Source organism: Phocoena sinus, chromosome 1 (genome assembly GCF_008692025.1).
Source record: "Phocoena sinus isolate mPhoSin1 chromosome 1, mPhoSin1.pri, whole genome shotgun sequence".
Classification (NCBI taxonomy): domain Eukaryota; kingdom Metazoa; phylum Chordata; class Mammalia; order Artiodactyla; family Phocoenidae; genus Phocoena; species Phocoena sinus.
This window is the reverse complement of record NC_045763.1, coordinates 124,058,030-124,072,838: the sequence shown is the minus strand read 5'-3', so window position 1 is coordinate 124,072,838 and position 14,809 is coordinate 124,058,030. Positions and strand designations below refer to the sequence as shown.

At 44.2% G+C, this 14,809-nt stretch overlaps 1 protein-coding gene across 1 annotated transcript in view; it reads left to right on the top strand.

Annotated features, from left to right (window-relative positions):
* Positions 1–13,433, top strand: part of GPA33 (glycoprotein A33) — a 46,360-nt gene extending 32,927 nt beyond the window's left edge. Inside the window, exons 5-7 of the mRNA XM_032623309.1 lie at positions 10,267–10,386; positions 11,112–11,244; positions 11,780–13,433. Coding sequence (XP_032479200.1) covers positions 10,267–10,386; positions 11,112–11,244; positions 11,780–11,918 — 392 coding nt within the window. The 3' untranslated portion in view covers positions 11,919–13,433. The remainder of the gene's footprint in view (positions 1–10,266; positions 10,387–11,111; positions 11,245–11,779) is intronic.
* The last annotated feature ends 1,376 nt before the right edge of the window (positions 13,434–14,809 follow it).

The window sequence follows — 14,809 nt, the reverse complement described above, 5'->3', positions numbered from 1 at the left end:
CTATTTTCAGGTTTTTAAGGAACCTCCATACTGTTCTCCCTAGTAGCTGTACCAATTTACATTCCCACAAACAGTGTAGGAGGGTTCCCTTTTCTCCACACCCTCTCCAGCATTTATGGTTTGTAGATTTTTTGATGACGGCCATTCTGACTGGAGTGAGGTGATACCTCATTGTAGCTATGATTTGCACTTCTTTGATAATTAGTGACATGGAGCATCTTTTCATGTGCTTTTTGGCCATCTGTATGTCTTCTTTGGAGAAATGTCTATTTAGATCTTCTGCCAATTTTTTTGATTGGGTTGTTTGTTTTTTTACATAGAGCGGCATGAGCTGTTTGTATATTTTGGAGATTAATCCATCAGTTGCTTCTTTTGCAAATATTTTCTCCCACTCTGTGGGTTGTCTCTTCATTTTGTTTATGGTTCTCTTTGCTGTGCAAAATCTTTTAAGTTTAATTAGGTCCCATTTGTTTATTTTTGGTTTTATTTTCATTACTCTAGGAAGTGGATCCAAAAAGATATTTCTGTGATCTATGTCGAACACAGTTCTGCCTATATTTTCCTCTAAGAGTTTTATAGTGTCCAGTCTTACATTGAGGTCTTTAATCCATTCTGGGTTTATTTTTGTGTATGGTGTTAGAGAATGTTATGATTTCATTCTTTTACATGTGGCTGTCCAGTTTTCCCAGAACCACTTATTGAAGAGATTGTCTTTTCTCCATTGTATATTCTTGCCTCCTTTGTCATAGATTAATTGACCATAGATGAGTGGGTTTATTTCTGGGCTTTGTGTCCTGTTCCATCGATCTAAAAGTCTGTCTTTGTGCCAGTACCATACTATTTTGATTACTGTAGCTTTGTAGTCTAAAGTCAGGGAGCCTGATTCCTCCAGCTCTGTTTTTCATTCTGAGGATTGCTTTGGTTATTTGGGGTCTTTTGTGTTTCCATACAAACTTTAAGATTTTTTGTGCTAGATCTGCAAAAAATGCTATTGGTAATTTGATAGGCTTTACATTGAATCTGTAGATTGCCTTGGGGAGTATAGTTATTTTGACAATACTGATTCTTCCAGTCCAGGAACATGGTATATCTTTCCATCTGTTTGTGTCATCTTCAATTTTTTTATCAGTGTCTTATTATTTTCAGAATGCAGGTCTTTTGCTTCCTGAGGTAGGTTTATTCCTAGGTATTTTATTCTTTTTGATGCAATGGTAAATGGTACTGTTCCTTAATTTCTCTTTTCGATCTTTCATTGTTAGTGTATAGGAATGCAAGAGATTCCTCTGTGTTAATTTTGTATCCTGCAACTTTTGAATTCATTGATGAGCTCTAGTAATTTTCTGGTAGCATCTTTAGGATTTTCTTTCTTTCTTTTTTAGCAGCATCTCAAAATTCAAAAGGTTTATTACTCATCTATTAATTCTATTACATTTATTTATTCAGTTTTATTGTTTTAAAATATATCAAAATAAATAGAGAAATTTATACCTATCTTATCTATATATGGAAGAACAGCTGGTACCCAAGGTGGCACCAACAATCCTAGCAGCTCTTACTTTACATATCCGGAGTAGTCAGCAATTTCCATTTCTTTTTCCGTCTCAATGAAAAATTACAGTTTCTCCAAAGAGGTGTATTTGGCAGCATTCTCACGCTCTTGTTGAGCCCGCCTCTTCACGGCCTCCTGCCCTGGCCTCTGCTCTTGTTCAATGGGCTTTTTTTTTTTTTTTTAACATCTTTATTGGGGTATAATTGCTTTACAATGGTGTTTTAGTTTTCTGCTTTATAACAAAGTGAATCAGTTATACATATACATATGTTCCCATATCTCTTCCCTCTTGCGTCTCCCTCCCACCCACCCTCCCTATCCCACCCCTCTCGGTGGTCACAAACCACGGAGCTGATCTCCCTGTGCTATGTGGCTGCTTCCCCCTAGTTATCTATTTTACATTTGGTAGTGTATATATGTCCATGCCACGCTCTCACTTTGTCACAGCTTACCCTTCTGCCTCTCCATATCCTCAAGTCCATTTTCTAGTAGGTCTGTGTCTTTATTCCCATCTTACCCCTAGGTCCTTCATGACCTTTTTTTTTTTTCTTAGATTCCATATATATGTGTTAGCATACGGTATTTGTTTTTCTCTTTCTGACTTACTTCACTCTGTATGACAGACCCTAGGTCCACCCACCTCACTACAAATAACTCAATTTCCTTTCTTTTTATGGCTGAGTAATATTCCATTGTATATATGTGCCACATCTTCTTTATCCATTCATCTGATGATGGACACTTAGGTTGCTTCCATCTCCTGGCTATTGTAAATAGAGCTGCAATGAACATTTTGGTACATGACCCTTTTTGAATTATGGTTTTCTCAGGGTATATGCCCAGTAGTGGGATTGCTGGGTTGTATGGTATTTCTATTTGTAGTTTTTTAAGGAACCTGCATACTGTTCTCCATAGTGGCTGTATCAATTGACATTCCCACCAGCAGTACAAGAGTGTTCCCTTTTCTCCACACCCTCTCCAGCATTTATTGTTCCTAGATTTTTTTTTTTTTTTTTTTGCAGTACACGGGCCTCTCACTGCTGTGGCCTCTCCCGCTGCAGAGCACAGGCTCCAGATGCACAGGCTCAGCAGTCATGGCTCACGGGCCCAGCTGCTCCACGGCATGTGGGATCTTCCTGGACTGGGGCACAAACCCGTGTCCCCTGCATCGGCAGGCGGACTCTCAACCACTGCGCCACCAGGGAAGCCCTCATTGTAGTTTTGATTTGCATTTCTCTAATGATTAATGATGTTGAGCATTCTTTCATGTGTTTGTGGGCAATCTGTATATCTTCTTTGGAGAAATGTCTATTTAGGTCTTCTGCCCATTTCTGGATTGGGTTGTTTGTTTTTTTGTTGTTATTGAGCTGCATGAGCTGCTTTTTTGAAGATTAATCCTTTGTCAGTTGCTTCATTTGCAAATATTTTCTCCCATTCTGAGGGTTGTCTTTTGGTCTTGGTTATGGTTTCCTTTGCTGTGCAAAAGCTTTGAAGTTTCATTAGGTCCCATTTGTTTATTTTTATTTCCATTTCTCTGGGAGGTGGGTCAAAAAAGATCTTGCTGTGATTTATGTCATAGAGTGTTCTGCCTATGTTTTCCTCTAAGAGTTTGATAGTTTCTGGCCTTACATTTAGGTCTTTAATCCATTTTGAGCTTATTTTTGTGTATGGTGTTAGGGAGTGTTCTAATCTCATACTTTTACATGTACCTGTCCAGTTTTCCCAGCACCACTTATTGAAGAGGCTGTCTTTTCTCCACTGTATATTCTTGCCTCCTTTATCAAAGATAAGGTGTCCATATGTGCGTGGGTTTATCTCTGGGTTTTCTATCCTGTTCCATTGATCTATCGTTCTGTTTTTGTGCCAGTACCATACTGTCTTGATTACTGTAGCTTTGTAGTATAGTCTGAAGTCAGGGAGCCTGATTCCTCCAGCTCCTTTTTTCGTTCTCAAGATTGCTTTGACTATTCGCGGTCTTTTGTGTTTCCATACAAATTGTGAAATTTTTTGTTCTAGTTCTGTGAAAAATGCCAGTGGTAGTTTGATAGAGATTGCATTTAATCTGTAGATCGCTTTGGGTAGTATAGTCATTTTCACAATGTTGATTCTTCCAATCCAAGAGCATGGTATATCTCTCCATCTATTTGTGTCATCTTTAATTTCTTTCATCAGTGTCATAATTTTCTGCATACAGGTCTTTTGTCTCCTTAGGTAGGTTTATTCCTAGATATTTTATTCTTTTTGTTGCAGTGGTAAATGGGAGTGTTTTCTTAATTTCATTTTCAGATTTTTCATCATTAGTGTATAGGAATGCCAGAGATTTCTGTGCATTAATTTTGTATCCTGCTACTTTACCAAATTCATTGATTAGCTCTAGTAGTTTTCTGGTAGCATCTTTAGGATTTTCTATGTATAGTATCATGTCATCTGCAAACAGTGACAGTTTTACTTCTTCTTTTCCAATTTGGATTCTTTTTCTTCTCTGATTACCGTGGCTTCCAAAACTATGTTGAATAAAAGTGGCAAGAGCAGACATCCGTGTCTTGTTCTTGATCTTAGAGGAAATGATTTCAGCTCTTCACCGTTCAGTATGATGTCAGCTGTGGGTTTATTATATATGGTCTTTATTATGTTGAGGTATGTTTCCTCTATGCCTACTTTCTCGAATTTTTATCCTAAATAGGTGTTGAATATTGTCAAAACTTTTTCTGCATCTATTGGGATGATCATATAGTTTTTATTTTTCAATTTGTCAATGTGGTGTATCACACTGACTGATTTGTGGATACTGAAAAATCCTTGCATCCCTGGGATAAATCCCACTTGATCATGGTGTATGATCCTTTTAATGTATTATTGGATTTGGTTTGCTAGTATTTTCTTTAGGATTTTTGCACCTATGATCATCAGTGATATTGGCCTGTAATTTTCTTTTTCTGTGGTATCTTTGACTGGTTTTGGTATCAGGGTGATGGTAACCTCATAGAATGAGTTTGGGAGTATTCCTTCCTCTGCCATTTTTGGGAAGAGTTTCAGAAGGATAGGTGTTAACTCTTCTCTAAATGTTTGATAGAATTCACCTATGAAGCCCTCTGGTACTGGAATTTTGTTTGTTGAGAGTGTTTTAATCATAGTTTCAATTTCAGTCTTGTGATTGGTCTGTTCATATTTTCTATTTCTTCCTGGTTCAGTCTCGGGAGGTTGTGCTTTTCTAAGAATTTGTCCATTTCTTCTAGGTTGTCCATTTTATTGGCATATAGCTGCTTGTAGTAATTTCTCATGATCCTTTGTATTTCTGCAGTGTCAGCTGTTACTTCTTTTTCATTTCTAATTTTATTGATTTGAGACCTCTCCCTTTTTTTTCTTGATGAGTCTGGCTAAAGGTTTATCAATTTTTAAAAATCTTTTCAAAGAACCAGCTTTTAGTTTCACTGTTCTTTTCTATTGTTTTCTTCATCTCTATTTCATTTATTTCTGCTCTAATCTTTATGATTTCTTTCCTTCTACTAAGTTTAGGTTTTTTTCATTCTTCTTTCTCTAGTTGTTTTAGGTGTAAGGTTAGGTGGTTTATCTGAGATTTTTCTTGTTTCCTGAGGTAAGATTGTATTGCGATAAACTTCTCTCTTAGAACTGCTTTTGCTGTGTCCCATAGGTTTTGAAACATCATGTTTTTGTTTTCACTTGTCTCTAGGTATTTTTGATTTCCTCAGTGATCCATTGGCTGTTTAGTAGCATATTGTTTAGCCTCTATGTGTTTTTGTTCTTTACAGTTTTTTTCTTGTAGTTGATTTCTAATCTCGTAGTGTTGTGGTCAGAAAAGATGCTTGATATGATTTCAATTTTCTTAAATTTACCAAGGCTGTCTTTGTGGCCCAGCATGTGATCTATCCTGGAGAATGTTCCATGTGCACTTGAGAAGAAGGTGTATTCTGTTGCTTTTGGATGGAATGCTCTATAAATATCAATTAAGCATATCTGGTCTGATGTGACATTTGAGGCCTGTGTTTCGTTATTGATTTTCTGTCTGGATGATCTGTCCATTAATGTAAGTATGATGTTAAAGTCCCCTACTATTACTGTGTTACTGCTGATTTCTCCTTTTATGGCTGTTAACATTTGCCTTATGTATTGAGGTGCTCCTATGTTGGGTGGATATATATTTACAATTGTTATAGCTCCTTCTTGGATTGATCCCTTGATCATTATGTAGTGTCCTTTGTCCCTTGTAACAGTCTTTATTTTGAAGTCTATGTTGTCTGATATGAGTATTGCTACTCCAGCTCTCTTTTGATTTCCATTTGCATGGAATATCTTTTTCCATCCCCTCACTTTCAGTCTGTATGTGTCTCTAGATCTGAAGTGTGTCTTTTGTAGACAGCATATATACAGGTCTTGTTTCTGTATCCATTCAGCCAGTCTATGTCTTTTGCTTGGAGCATTTAATCCATATATGTTGAAGGTATTTATTGATATGTATGTTCTCATTGCCATTTTGTTAATTGTTTGGATTTGTTTTTGTAGGTCTTTTCTTCCTCCTTAGTCTTTTGTTCACTTCTCTTGTGATTTGATAACTCACTTTAGTGTTCTGTTTGGATTCCTTTTTCTCTTTTGTGTGTGTATCTATTGTAGATTTTCAATACATTGCGGTTATCAGGAGGTTATTTTTGTTTTTAAAGATTTTTTTTTTGATGTGGACCATTTCTAAAGCCTTCATTGAATATGTCTCAACACTGTGTCCATTCTATGCCTTGGCCCTTTGGCTGTGAGGCATGTGCGATCCCAGTTCTCCCACTAGGGACCAAACCCACACCCCCTGCATTGGAAGGCAAAGTCCCAACCACGGGACCACCAGGGAAGTTCCTATCATGAGGTTTTGATATAGCAGACTATACATATACAAGATTGTTTTAAGTTGCTGGTCTTTTGATTTCAAATGTATTTCCAATATCCTGCATTTGTACTCTTCTCTTCTCATGATTAGTGATTTTGATATCATATTTGTGTATGGATGATTTCCTGCCTTTAATCTATGTTTACCTTTACTGGTGAGTTTTTCCATTTGTAATTTTCTTGTTTCTAGTTATGGTCTTTTCTTTTCTGCCCAGAGAAGTTCCTTTAGCTTTGTTGTAAACCTGGTTTGGTGGTGCTGAATTCTCTTAGCTTTTGCTTGTCTGCAAGGCTTTTGATTTCTCTGTCAAATCTGAACAAGAGCCTTGCTGGGTAGAGTATTCTAGTTTGTAGGTGTTCCCTTTTCATCACTTTAAATATATTATGCCACTCCCTTCTGGCCTGCGGAGTTTTGGCTAAAAAATCAGCTGAAAACCTTATGGAGATTCCCTTGTATGTTACCTGTTGCTCTTCCCTTGTTGCTTTTAATATTTTCTCTTTGTCTTTAATTTTTGTCAGTTTGATTAATATGTGTCTTGACATGTTCTTTCTTGGGTTTATCCTGTATGGGACTCTCTGCACTTCCTGGACTTGGTTAACTGTTTCCTTTCCCATTTTAGGGTAGTTTTCAGCTATTATCTCTTCAAATGGTTTTTATGGCCCTTTCTCTCTCTCTTCTCCTTCTGGGACCCCTCTAATGCCAATGTTGGTGTTTCTAATGTTGTCCCAGAGGTCTCTTAAACTGTCCTCATTTATTTTCATTCTTTTTTCTTTATTCTGTTCCATGGCAGAAATTTCCGCCATTCTGTCTTCCAGCTCACTTATCTATTCTCTGCCTCAATTATTCTGTTATTAATCCCTTCTAGTGTATTTTTCATTTCAGTTATTGCACTATTCATGTCTGTTTGTTTGTTCTGTATATCTTCTAGCTCTTTGTTAATCATTTCTTGTATCTTCTTGGTCTGTGCCTCCATTCTTTTTCTGAGATCTTGGATTGTCTTCACTCTCATTATTCTAAGCTCTTTTTCAGGTAGACCTCCTATTTCTACTTTACTTAGTTGTTCTTCTGGGGTTTTATCTTGTTCCTTCATCTGAAACATATTCCTTTGCCATTTCCATTCCCTAGGCTGCGTGGTTGTAGTTCCTTTTGCTTCCACTGTCTGCCCCCTGGTGGGTGAGGATGTTCTAGAGGTTTGTGCAGGCTTCCTGGTGGGAGGGACTGGTTCCTGCCCACTGGTGAGTGGAACTGTGTCTTGTCCCTCTGGTGAGCAAGGCTGTGTCAAGGGGTGTGTTTAGAGGTTGCTGTGGGCTCAGGAAAATTTTAGGAAGCCTGTGTGCTGATGGGTGGAGCTGTGTGCCTGCCCTCTTGGTTGTTTGGCCTGAGGCATCCCAGCACTGGAGCCTACATGCTGTTGGGTGGGGCTGGGTCTTGGTGGCAAAATGGCGACCTCCAGGAGAGCTCATACCAATGAGAACTCCCCAGTACCTCTGCCACCAGTGCTTGTCCCCACAGTGAGCCAGTTCCACCCCCCACCTTCCCAGGAGATGCCCCCCCACCACCAAGACCAGCAGGTATGTCTGGTCCAGGCTTCTGTGAAATCATTGCTTTTTCCCTGGGTCCCAGTTCACACGAGACCTGTGCACACCCTCCAAGAGTGGCATTTCTATCTCCCCCAGTCCTATGGAGTTCCTGCAATCAAACCCCACTGGCCTTCAAAGCCAAGTGCTCTGGGGCCTCCTCCTCCTGATGCCAGACCCCCAGGCTGGGAAGCATGATGTGGGGCTCAGAACTCACTCCTGTGGGAGAACCTCATCTTGTTGTGGCTTCTTCTTTGTCTCTGGTTGTAGAATATCTTTTTTGGTAAGTTCCAGTCTTTTTTGTTGATGGTTATTCAGCAGTTAGTTGTGATTTTGGTGTTTTTGTGAGAGAAGTTGAGCTCAAGTCTGTCTACTCTGCCATCTTGTCTCCAACCAGAAGCCCAATTTCGTTCATACTATAGATGTGGATATGTGGATAAGCACACCTTTGGGTGTGTCTTCTCAGACCAATTCCCATAAAATGTGAGTCTGTACTTGGCAGTTCCACAGGCTCATCAGTGTAAGATAGGTTTGTTGGTCGCCCCATCAAATATGGAATTTTGTTCACAAAGTTTCTTGGTTAGGGAGCCCTCATCTTGAAAATAAATGATGTGTTTCTGTACGATGCTAGCCTTTAAAATCACACAGCCTGTTCCTGCAGGTAGTGCTGCAGGGCACCTGGATCCACATCCTCTTCTGTGGTGTGCTTTTGGTGACCACAACAGGGCACTTACTCATGAACTGTGTTTCTTCTTCATCTATGATCTGGAAGGTCCTGGAATGTTCTTCTCCTTATCACCCTCTCTGTTCTCTTTCCTATAATGTTTTTAAAGTAAGTTGTCAACTTCTCCAGGGAGTTCTAGACCTCAAATGGAATTTTTGTTACTGTTTTGTCATTTCTTAATTTTGTGACCTTGGGCAAGTCACTTGACTTTTCTAAGCCTCTCCAGTTACCACTATGATATTGGAGATAGAAATATTTGTTCCATCTACCATACAAGATTGTTGGAAGAATCAGAGGACATTGTATTTGAGGAAGCACATCCAGACAAGAAAAATCCACACTGAGATACAATCTTGCAACCGAGTGGAATTGGGCAGGGAAAGGATTGGACACCAGGCGAACTGGCAAGAGGTTAAGCTGGAGTGATTTCCAGGGCCAGATCTGTAATGTCACATCCATATTAAGAAGCCTGGACTTGTTATTGAAGACGATGGGCTGCCTCTGAAATGTCTGAACAGGGCAGTGGCTGGATCCTATTTTCAGTTTAGAACAGCTCCGCTGGATAAAGTGTAACCACCTGTTGGTAGTGGGGTAGGCAGGCTCTGCAGCAAATTAGAGGACAAAGGTCTCTAACTCTTCTCTCCAAACAGCAGTTATGACAGAGCATCTTTGAGGACAGGACATAAAAATTTGTCTAAGCATAAAGCTCTCCATTTCAAGGTGAAGAAATCCATAGGATCATAGATTTAGCAGGAAGGTTTCTCATGAAGACATCTGGACCATTGCCCTGAATTCAGGAGAATCAGGTGCTTTCCCTCCCACTTCCAGATGAGGCAGCTATGGCTCACAGAAGTTAAATGGCTTCCTTAAATGGTGGAAGAGGAAGAGGAAGAGTCTAGACCGACAGCCTGCCTTCTCCCTGCCTCACCACACACACACACACACACCCCCATACAAATACCACATACACTCACACACAGAAATCCAGAGGTCAGAGTTCTTGAAATTCTAAAGCCTTCTTTCACATGAGTCCAAGCTAAGGAATTCTGTTTCTGAAGATTATAAAAGTGGTTATAATTATATGGTCTAATTAGAAAGCATTTGTACGCAATGTATAATGTATATTATGTTTCCTGAAGACTCACTATACATCAGCCATTTGGTTGTGGGTTTGTATTTGTTAGTACTTCATTTTATGTTCACAATTACTGTGTGATGCAGGCACTATTATTATTTTATTTATAAATAAAGAAACAGGTTCAATGAAGCTAAGTTCCTTGCCCAAAGTCAGTAAGTGGCAGAACCAGGCTTCAAACCCAGGATGCCTGCCTGAATTCTAAGCACTTTAGAATTGTGCAGCCCGCCTGGTTTAATCTTCCTGCAGCCCTAGAGGTAGGTATTTTCTCCATATTACAGATGAGGCTTGGACGTGTTCAGTGGCGGTGCTTGTATCTGCCTAGGATTTCCCTAGCCGTTTCGCTCTACTCCGGTGGCCCGTCTCCTCAGCCTGACTCTTCTCCCTTCCCAGTCACAGGACAGATCTTCTCTCTGAAGAACATCTCCACAGAAATGTCGGGCTACTACATCTGCACCTCCAGCAATGATGTAGGGATGGAGTCCTGCAACATCACTGTGGCTGTCAGACCTCGTAAGAGCAGTCTGGGGGGGAAGGGAGGACGAATGCCAGAGGTGACAGGCTGGTGGTCCAGAGTCAGCTGACAGGGACCAACATGGAGGTGAACTGGGCAGCCTCTTTGGGGGTCTCCCATTGGCAGGGTGGCTGAGGTGATGGCCAGATGATCCTGTCCCAGGCTCCCCTCATCTGGAGGCCAGTCCATTTCCCTGGGTTCTTTGGAAATAGTGCCTTAGGCTGGCTTCTGGAGACCTGCTCGGTCCTGCCTGCCCTTAGGGTCGCTCAGGGGGCAAGGGGGAAGTGCCCAGACTGGGCTGCCACAGAGTCAGGACCCCATCCTTTTGGGGTGGGATACCCTGATGATCTTGGGGATGAACTAGAGTAGGAGCTGGCATGACTGACACCCGAGGACTTTTTTGGAGCCTGTTGGCTCCAAATCTGTTGGCCATCTGTCCTTGTCAACGCTTCCATCCTGAAGAGTGTCCCCCTTGTCTGGTCACATTCCCACGAGGCTGTGACTTTCATGGAACGCTACCAGAAGCAGGCAGCGTGGCCACCTGGGCTGGGAGGGTGACTGGGGCCGCTCAGAGCCTGGGAGGGACCACCTCCCGCCTCCCAGACGCCTGCTGCTGTGGTTCCTCACCCCCGGCGTGCTCACCACCCGGAGCCTCGGCTCGTGTTGGGGGCTCGCGTTGGGGACTGGGGTTGGGGTTCAGGACGTGCGGCTCTGTTTCTCGCAGCCTCCATGAATGTGGCCCTGTACGCGGGCATCGCGGGGGGCGTGGTCGCGGCACTCATCGTCATCGGCATCATCGTCTACTGCTGCTGCTGCCGGGAGACTGGCAAGGCTGAGGATGCGGACGTCACGCGGCCGTGAGTGTCGGGGGTGGGCAGCCCGTTGGCAAGGGTCTCAGCACATTGGGAAGATGCACCCCAGCTCTTCACAGCCTCTTCCACTCATAACACCCCAGGGGGCAGCTGGTAACAGTAAAAAATAACTTTTATCAGCCCCGTTTTATAGCTGAGAAAAGAGTAAATGATTCACCCAAATCCTAAAGTGGCACTGCAGTCTGGAACTTGACTCCAAGGCCTGTAGTTCTCCAGTCTCTGATCTCAGGGTGGGGCTTCCGGTGGGTGCCCAGGGCAGGGGTAGGGGGGTGCAGAGGTTCTGTAACAGGCCGCTCCCTCCTCCCCTCGCAGAGCCAGCCTGTTCCCATAATGCCCTCAGCTCAAGTCCGTGCCACCCTGCTTCCACTCTGAGCCCAGCCCTTCAGCCCAGCGTCCCTTTGCCGCTGGACGGGTGGGGATGGGGGATCTGATGGCTGTCCCGTGGGGAGCACTAAGCCCAGCTCCCTCAGGTCTGAGTGAGTGAGGGCAAACCCTTCCCCTCTGTCCTCACTGCCTGCAGGAATCGGGCGGGCTACCAGGAGCCACCAGAGCAGCTGACAGAGCTTTCCAGAAGACAGGAAGAGGAGTGCGAGGCTGACTACAGGAATGAAGACCAGAGGGGCCCCAGCCGAGAGTCCCTTGACCAGGCTGGCCGATGACTAGGGCCTGCTGCAGGAGGGGGTCAGGGGGAGCATTAGGGGGTCATCCTCCTGCCTCCATGTCTCCCCTGTCCTTTCCAAGCCCCACTTTTTTGACCCTTGGTCCCAGTCATTGATGGGATGCTTCTTCCCCCATGTCAGCTGCTGGAGGACTTGGCTTGGCCTGGCCAAGGAGATCTCACTTGTGACAGCTTGTCAAGGGCGCTCACCTTCGAAGCTGCCCTCTGATTGCTGCGCCCGGCTCAGGGCCCCAACCTCACCCTGGACTAGGCAGCGGCCTCCGCCTCCCCATGGCGTTCCTGTCCCGCTCCGTGGGAGTGATGCCAGCCTCCGGAGGGCCAGAGTTGCCCTCTCCACCTGAGCGCCTAGCACCCAGGGGAACGACTCCTGGCAGAGGTTTTGTGCACAATACATTTTTGTTGAATGAATGAAAGAATAAACAAGTATGTAAAGGAGTCCCTTCATTTGTGCAACTTTGGTGCTTTGGACCCATGTTGGCCTCAAGCTCCCTTTCCAGCCGCATCTCCCGCAACTTTCCTGAACATTCCAGATGCTCCCTGCGAGGGCCACCCCAGCTCCCACTGCACACTCCTTCATGGGGCTTTGCTTTCTCTGTTTGGCTGGGAATGCCTACGCAGCTCCCATCTCTGCCTATCAAATCCTACCTGTCCCTCCAGGCCCATCTCAGATCCCAGCAAATTCTATAACCCCATCCTAATCTCCCACACAGATGGAGACAATCTTGTTACTTTGTCCCACGCCCATCACGGGCCACATGACACAGTTGTCTGAGCATGTCTCTCCCCCTGTGTTACAGGGTGAGCTCCAGGGGACAGGACATGGGCCTCGCTCCCTCTGCTTTCCCCGGAGTCCTCGCAGCCGGCAGCCCTCCTAGCACTCCTAGCGGGTGCTCAATCCAGCTTAATTGGGGAAACTGCTTTGGTAGGTTGGGCCTTCCGCTCTCTGGTCTCCCTGATGGGATTGTGGACACAAAGATGACTCCCACCCAAACCCACTTGCTAGTTTCATGATTTAAGTGGGAGTTAATTTAAATGAACACACCCCCATGTGAGCACACACAGAGGAGCTAGTTTGCAGCTGGTCCTGGCTTCTCAGATCATAGTGATTCCTCTCAAGACCAGAGTAACTGACGTGTCCACCTCTGTTTCCTGATACCAAACCCCTGCCCTGACATTGCCCGTTCCTGACTTGGCTGGGCTGCCGCCTCTGCTTTGCTGGCTGGGCTGTCCTGCTGCCCCTTCCACAGCCTCTCCCCTGTTGGTCGATTATTTCTTCTGCTCGTAAGAGCTCAGGCAGTGTCCTGGCTGCTTGGGTCTTGTGACCCAGTGGCTGGTCTTACCCAAATGCAATTTACTAGTAAGTAAACACTGTCATTTTTTTCCTGGATGATTATAAAAACAATTCTGTAAATCTGTTGTCTATCTGTGATTTTTTAAAATATAATTTTTATATATTTTGTTAAATTCTTTGCTTCAGTAAAAAATGCCATCAGTAGTAATAAAACTGTCAGTGGAGATTCTTATTTCTTTTTAAAGGTGGGTTTTATTTTTTATTTTTTTAACATCTTTATTGGAGTATAATTGCTTTACAATGGTGTGTTAGTTTCTGCTTTATACCAAAGTGAATCAGTTATATATATACATATGTCCCCGTATCTCTTCCCTCTTGCGTCTCCCTCCCTCCCACCCTCCCTAACCCCCCCCTCTAGGTGGTCACAAAGCACCGAGCTGATCTCCCTGTGCTATGCCGCTGCCTCCCACTAGCTATCTATTTTACGTTTGGTAGTGTATATATGTCCATGCCACTCTCTCACTTTGTCCCAGCTTACCCTCCCCCCTCCCTGTGTCCTCAAGTCCATTAAGGTGGGCTTTATTCATACCAAGGTAGAGCTTATGTCTCGTGGGCTTATGTCGACCAACCGTGGGCCTCTTGGGCTTCCTAGGAGAGGTGAGGTGAGGTGACAGAGCCGAGCGAGAGGAATAGAGGGTCAGATCCTGTGGGTCCCATCGACTGTGGCCACTATAGGGTCAGGCAGTGTCGCTAGTGGTTGCCGGGGGCGAGACAGAGCCTGTCTGTTTGTGGAAGAACATTCCGAGTGCCTGGGAGTCAGGCATATGCTTCAAGGAAGATGCTGGGGAGGCCCCTGCCAGTTACACCCCAAATAGCGCCCCTCCTGAGAGAGGGGAGGAAGCAGCGCCACCTCCATCCCGCTCCAGCTGTCAGAGACCTGGTGACTCCTCCCCAAGCAGCTTGCCCCACAGTCGGCGCTCAGCTCTGCCACCCTCTCCTGCCATATGTTCAAGGTCCTCTCCTCCATGTTCTTCCCGTGGTGCCCTGTGCTCCCCCCATCCCAGCACCTGTCCCACGGTACTGTCATAACCACAGTCTGTGTCTGCCTAAGCCTGTGAGATTCATGAGAATAGGAACTGAATCTTACTCATGGCCTGGCACGTTGACACAAAACTTGATACCTGTTTGTTGAGTGAATAAAGTTTCGTATCCTGCCCAAGGCCATCTCCTCGTCCTCTAGATACTTTGGGTGCCTTCCAGCCCTCCTGGTGCAAGGTTCTACACACATATTCTTGAGGTAGCTGTGGAAGGGAGGCACCCACCTCCCCCCATCCTGGCCTGGCTCACCTCTCTGCCTCTGGAAGGGCTCTGAAGGTTCACCCACCTTAGCTCCAGGCTTAGGCACGAAAACGAGGGAAATCGGGACCAACTGCATTCATTCAGCTACAAATATTTTGTGAGCACCTACTACGTGCCAAGCACAGTGCTGGCTGCTGGGGATATAAAGGTCACTATGACGTCACTACTCGGAAGGAGCTACATTCCAATGGAGGTGACAGACGGGAACATGAGCATGTGAA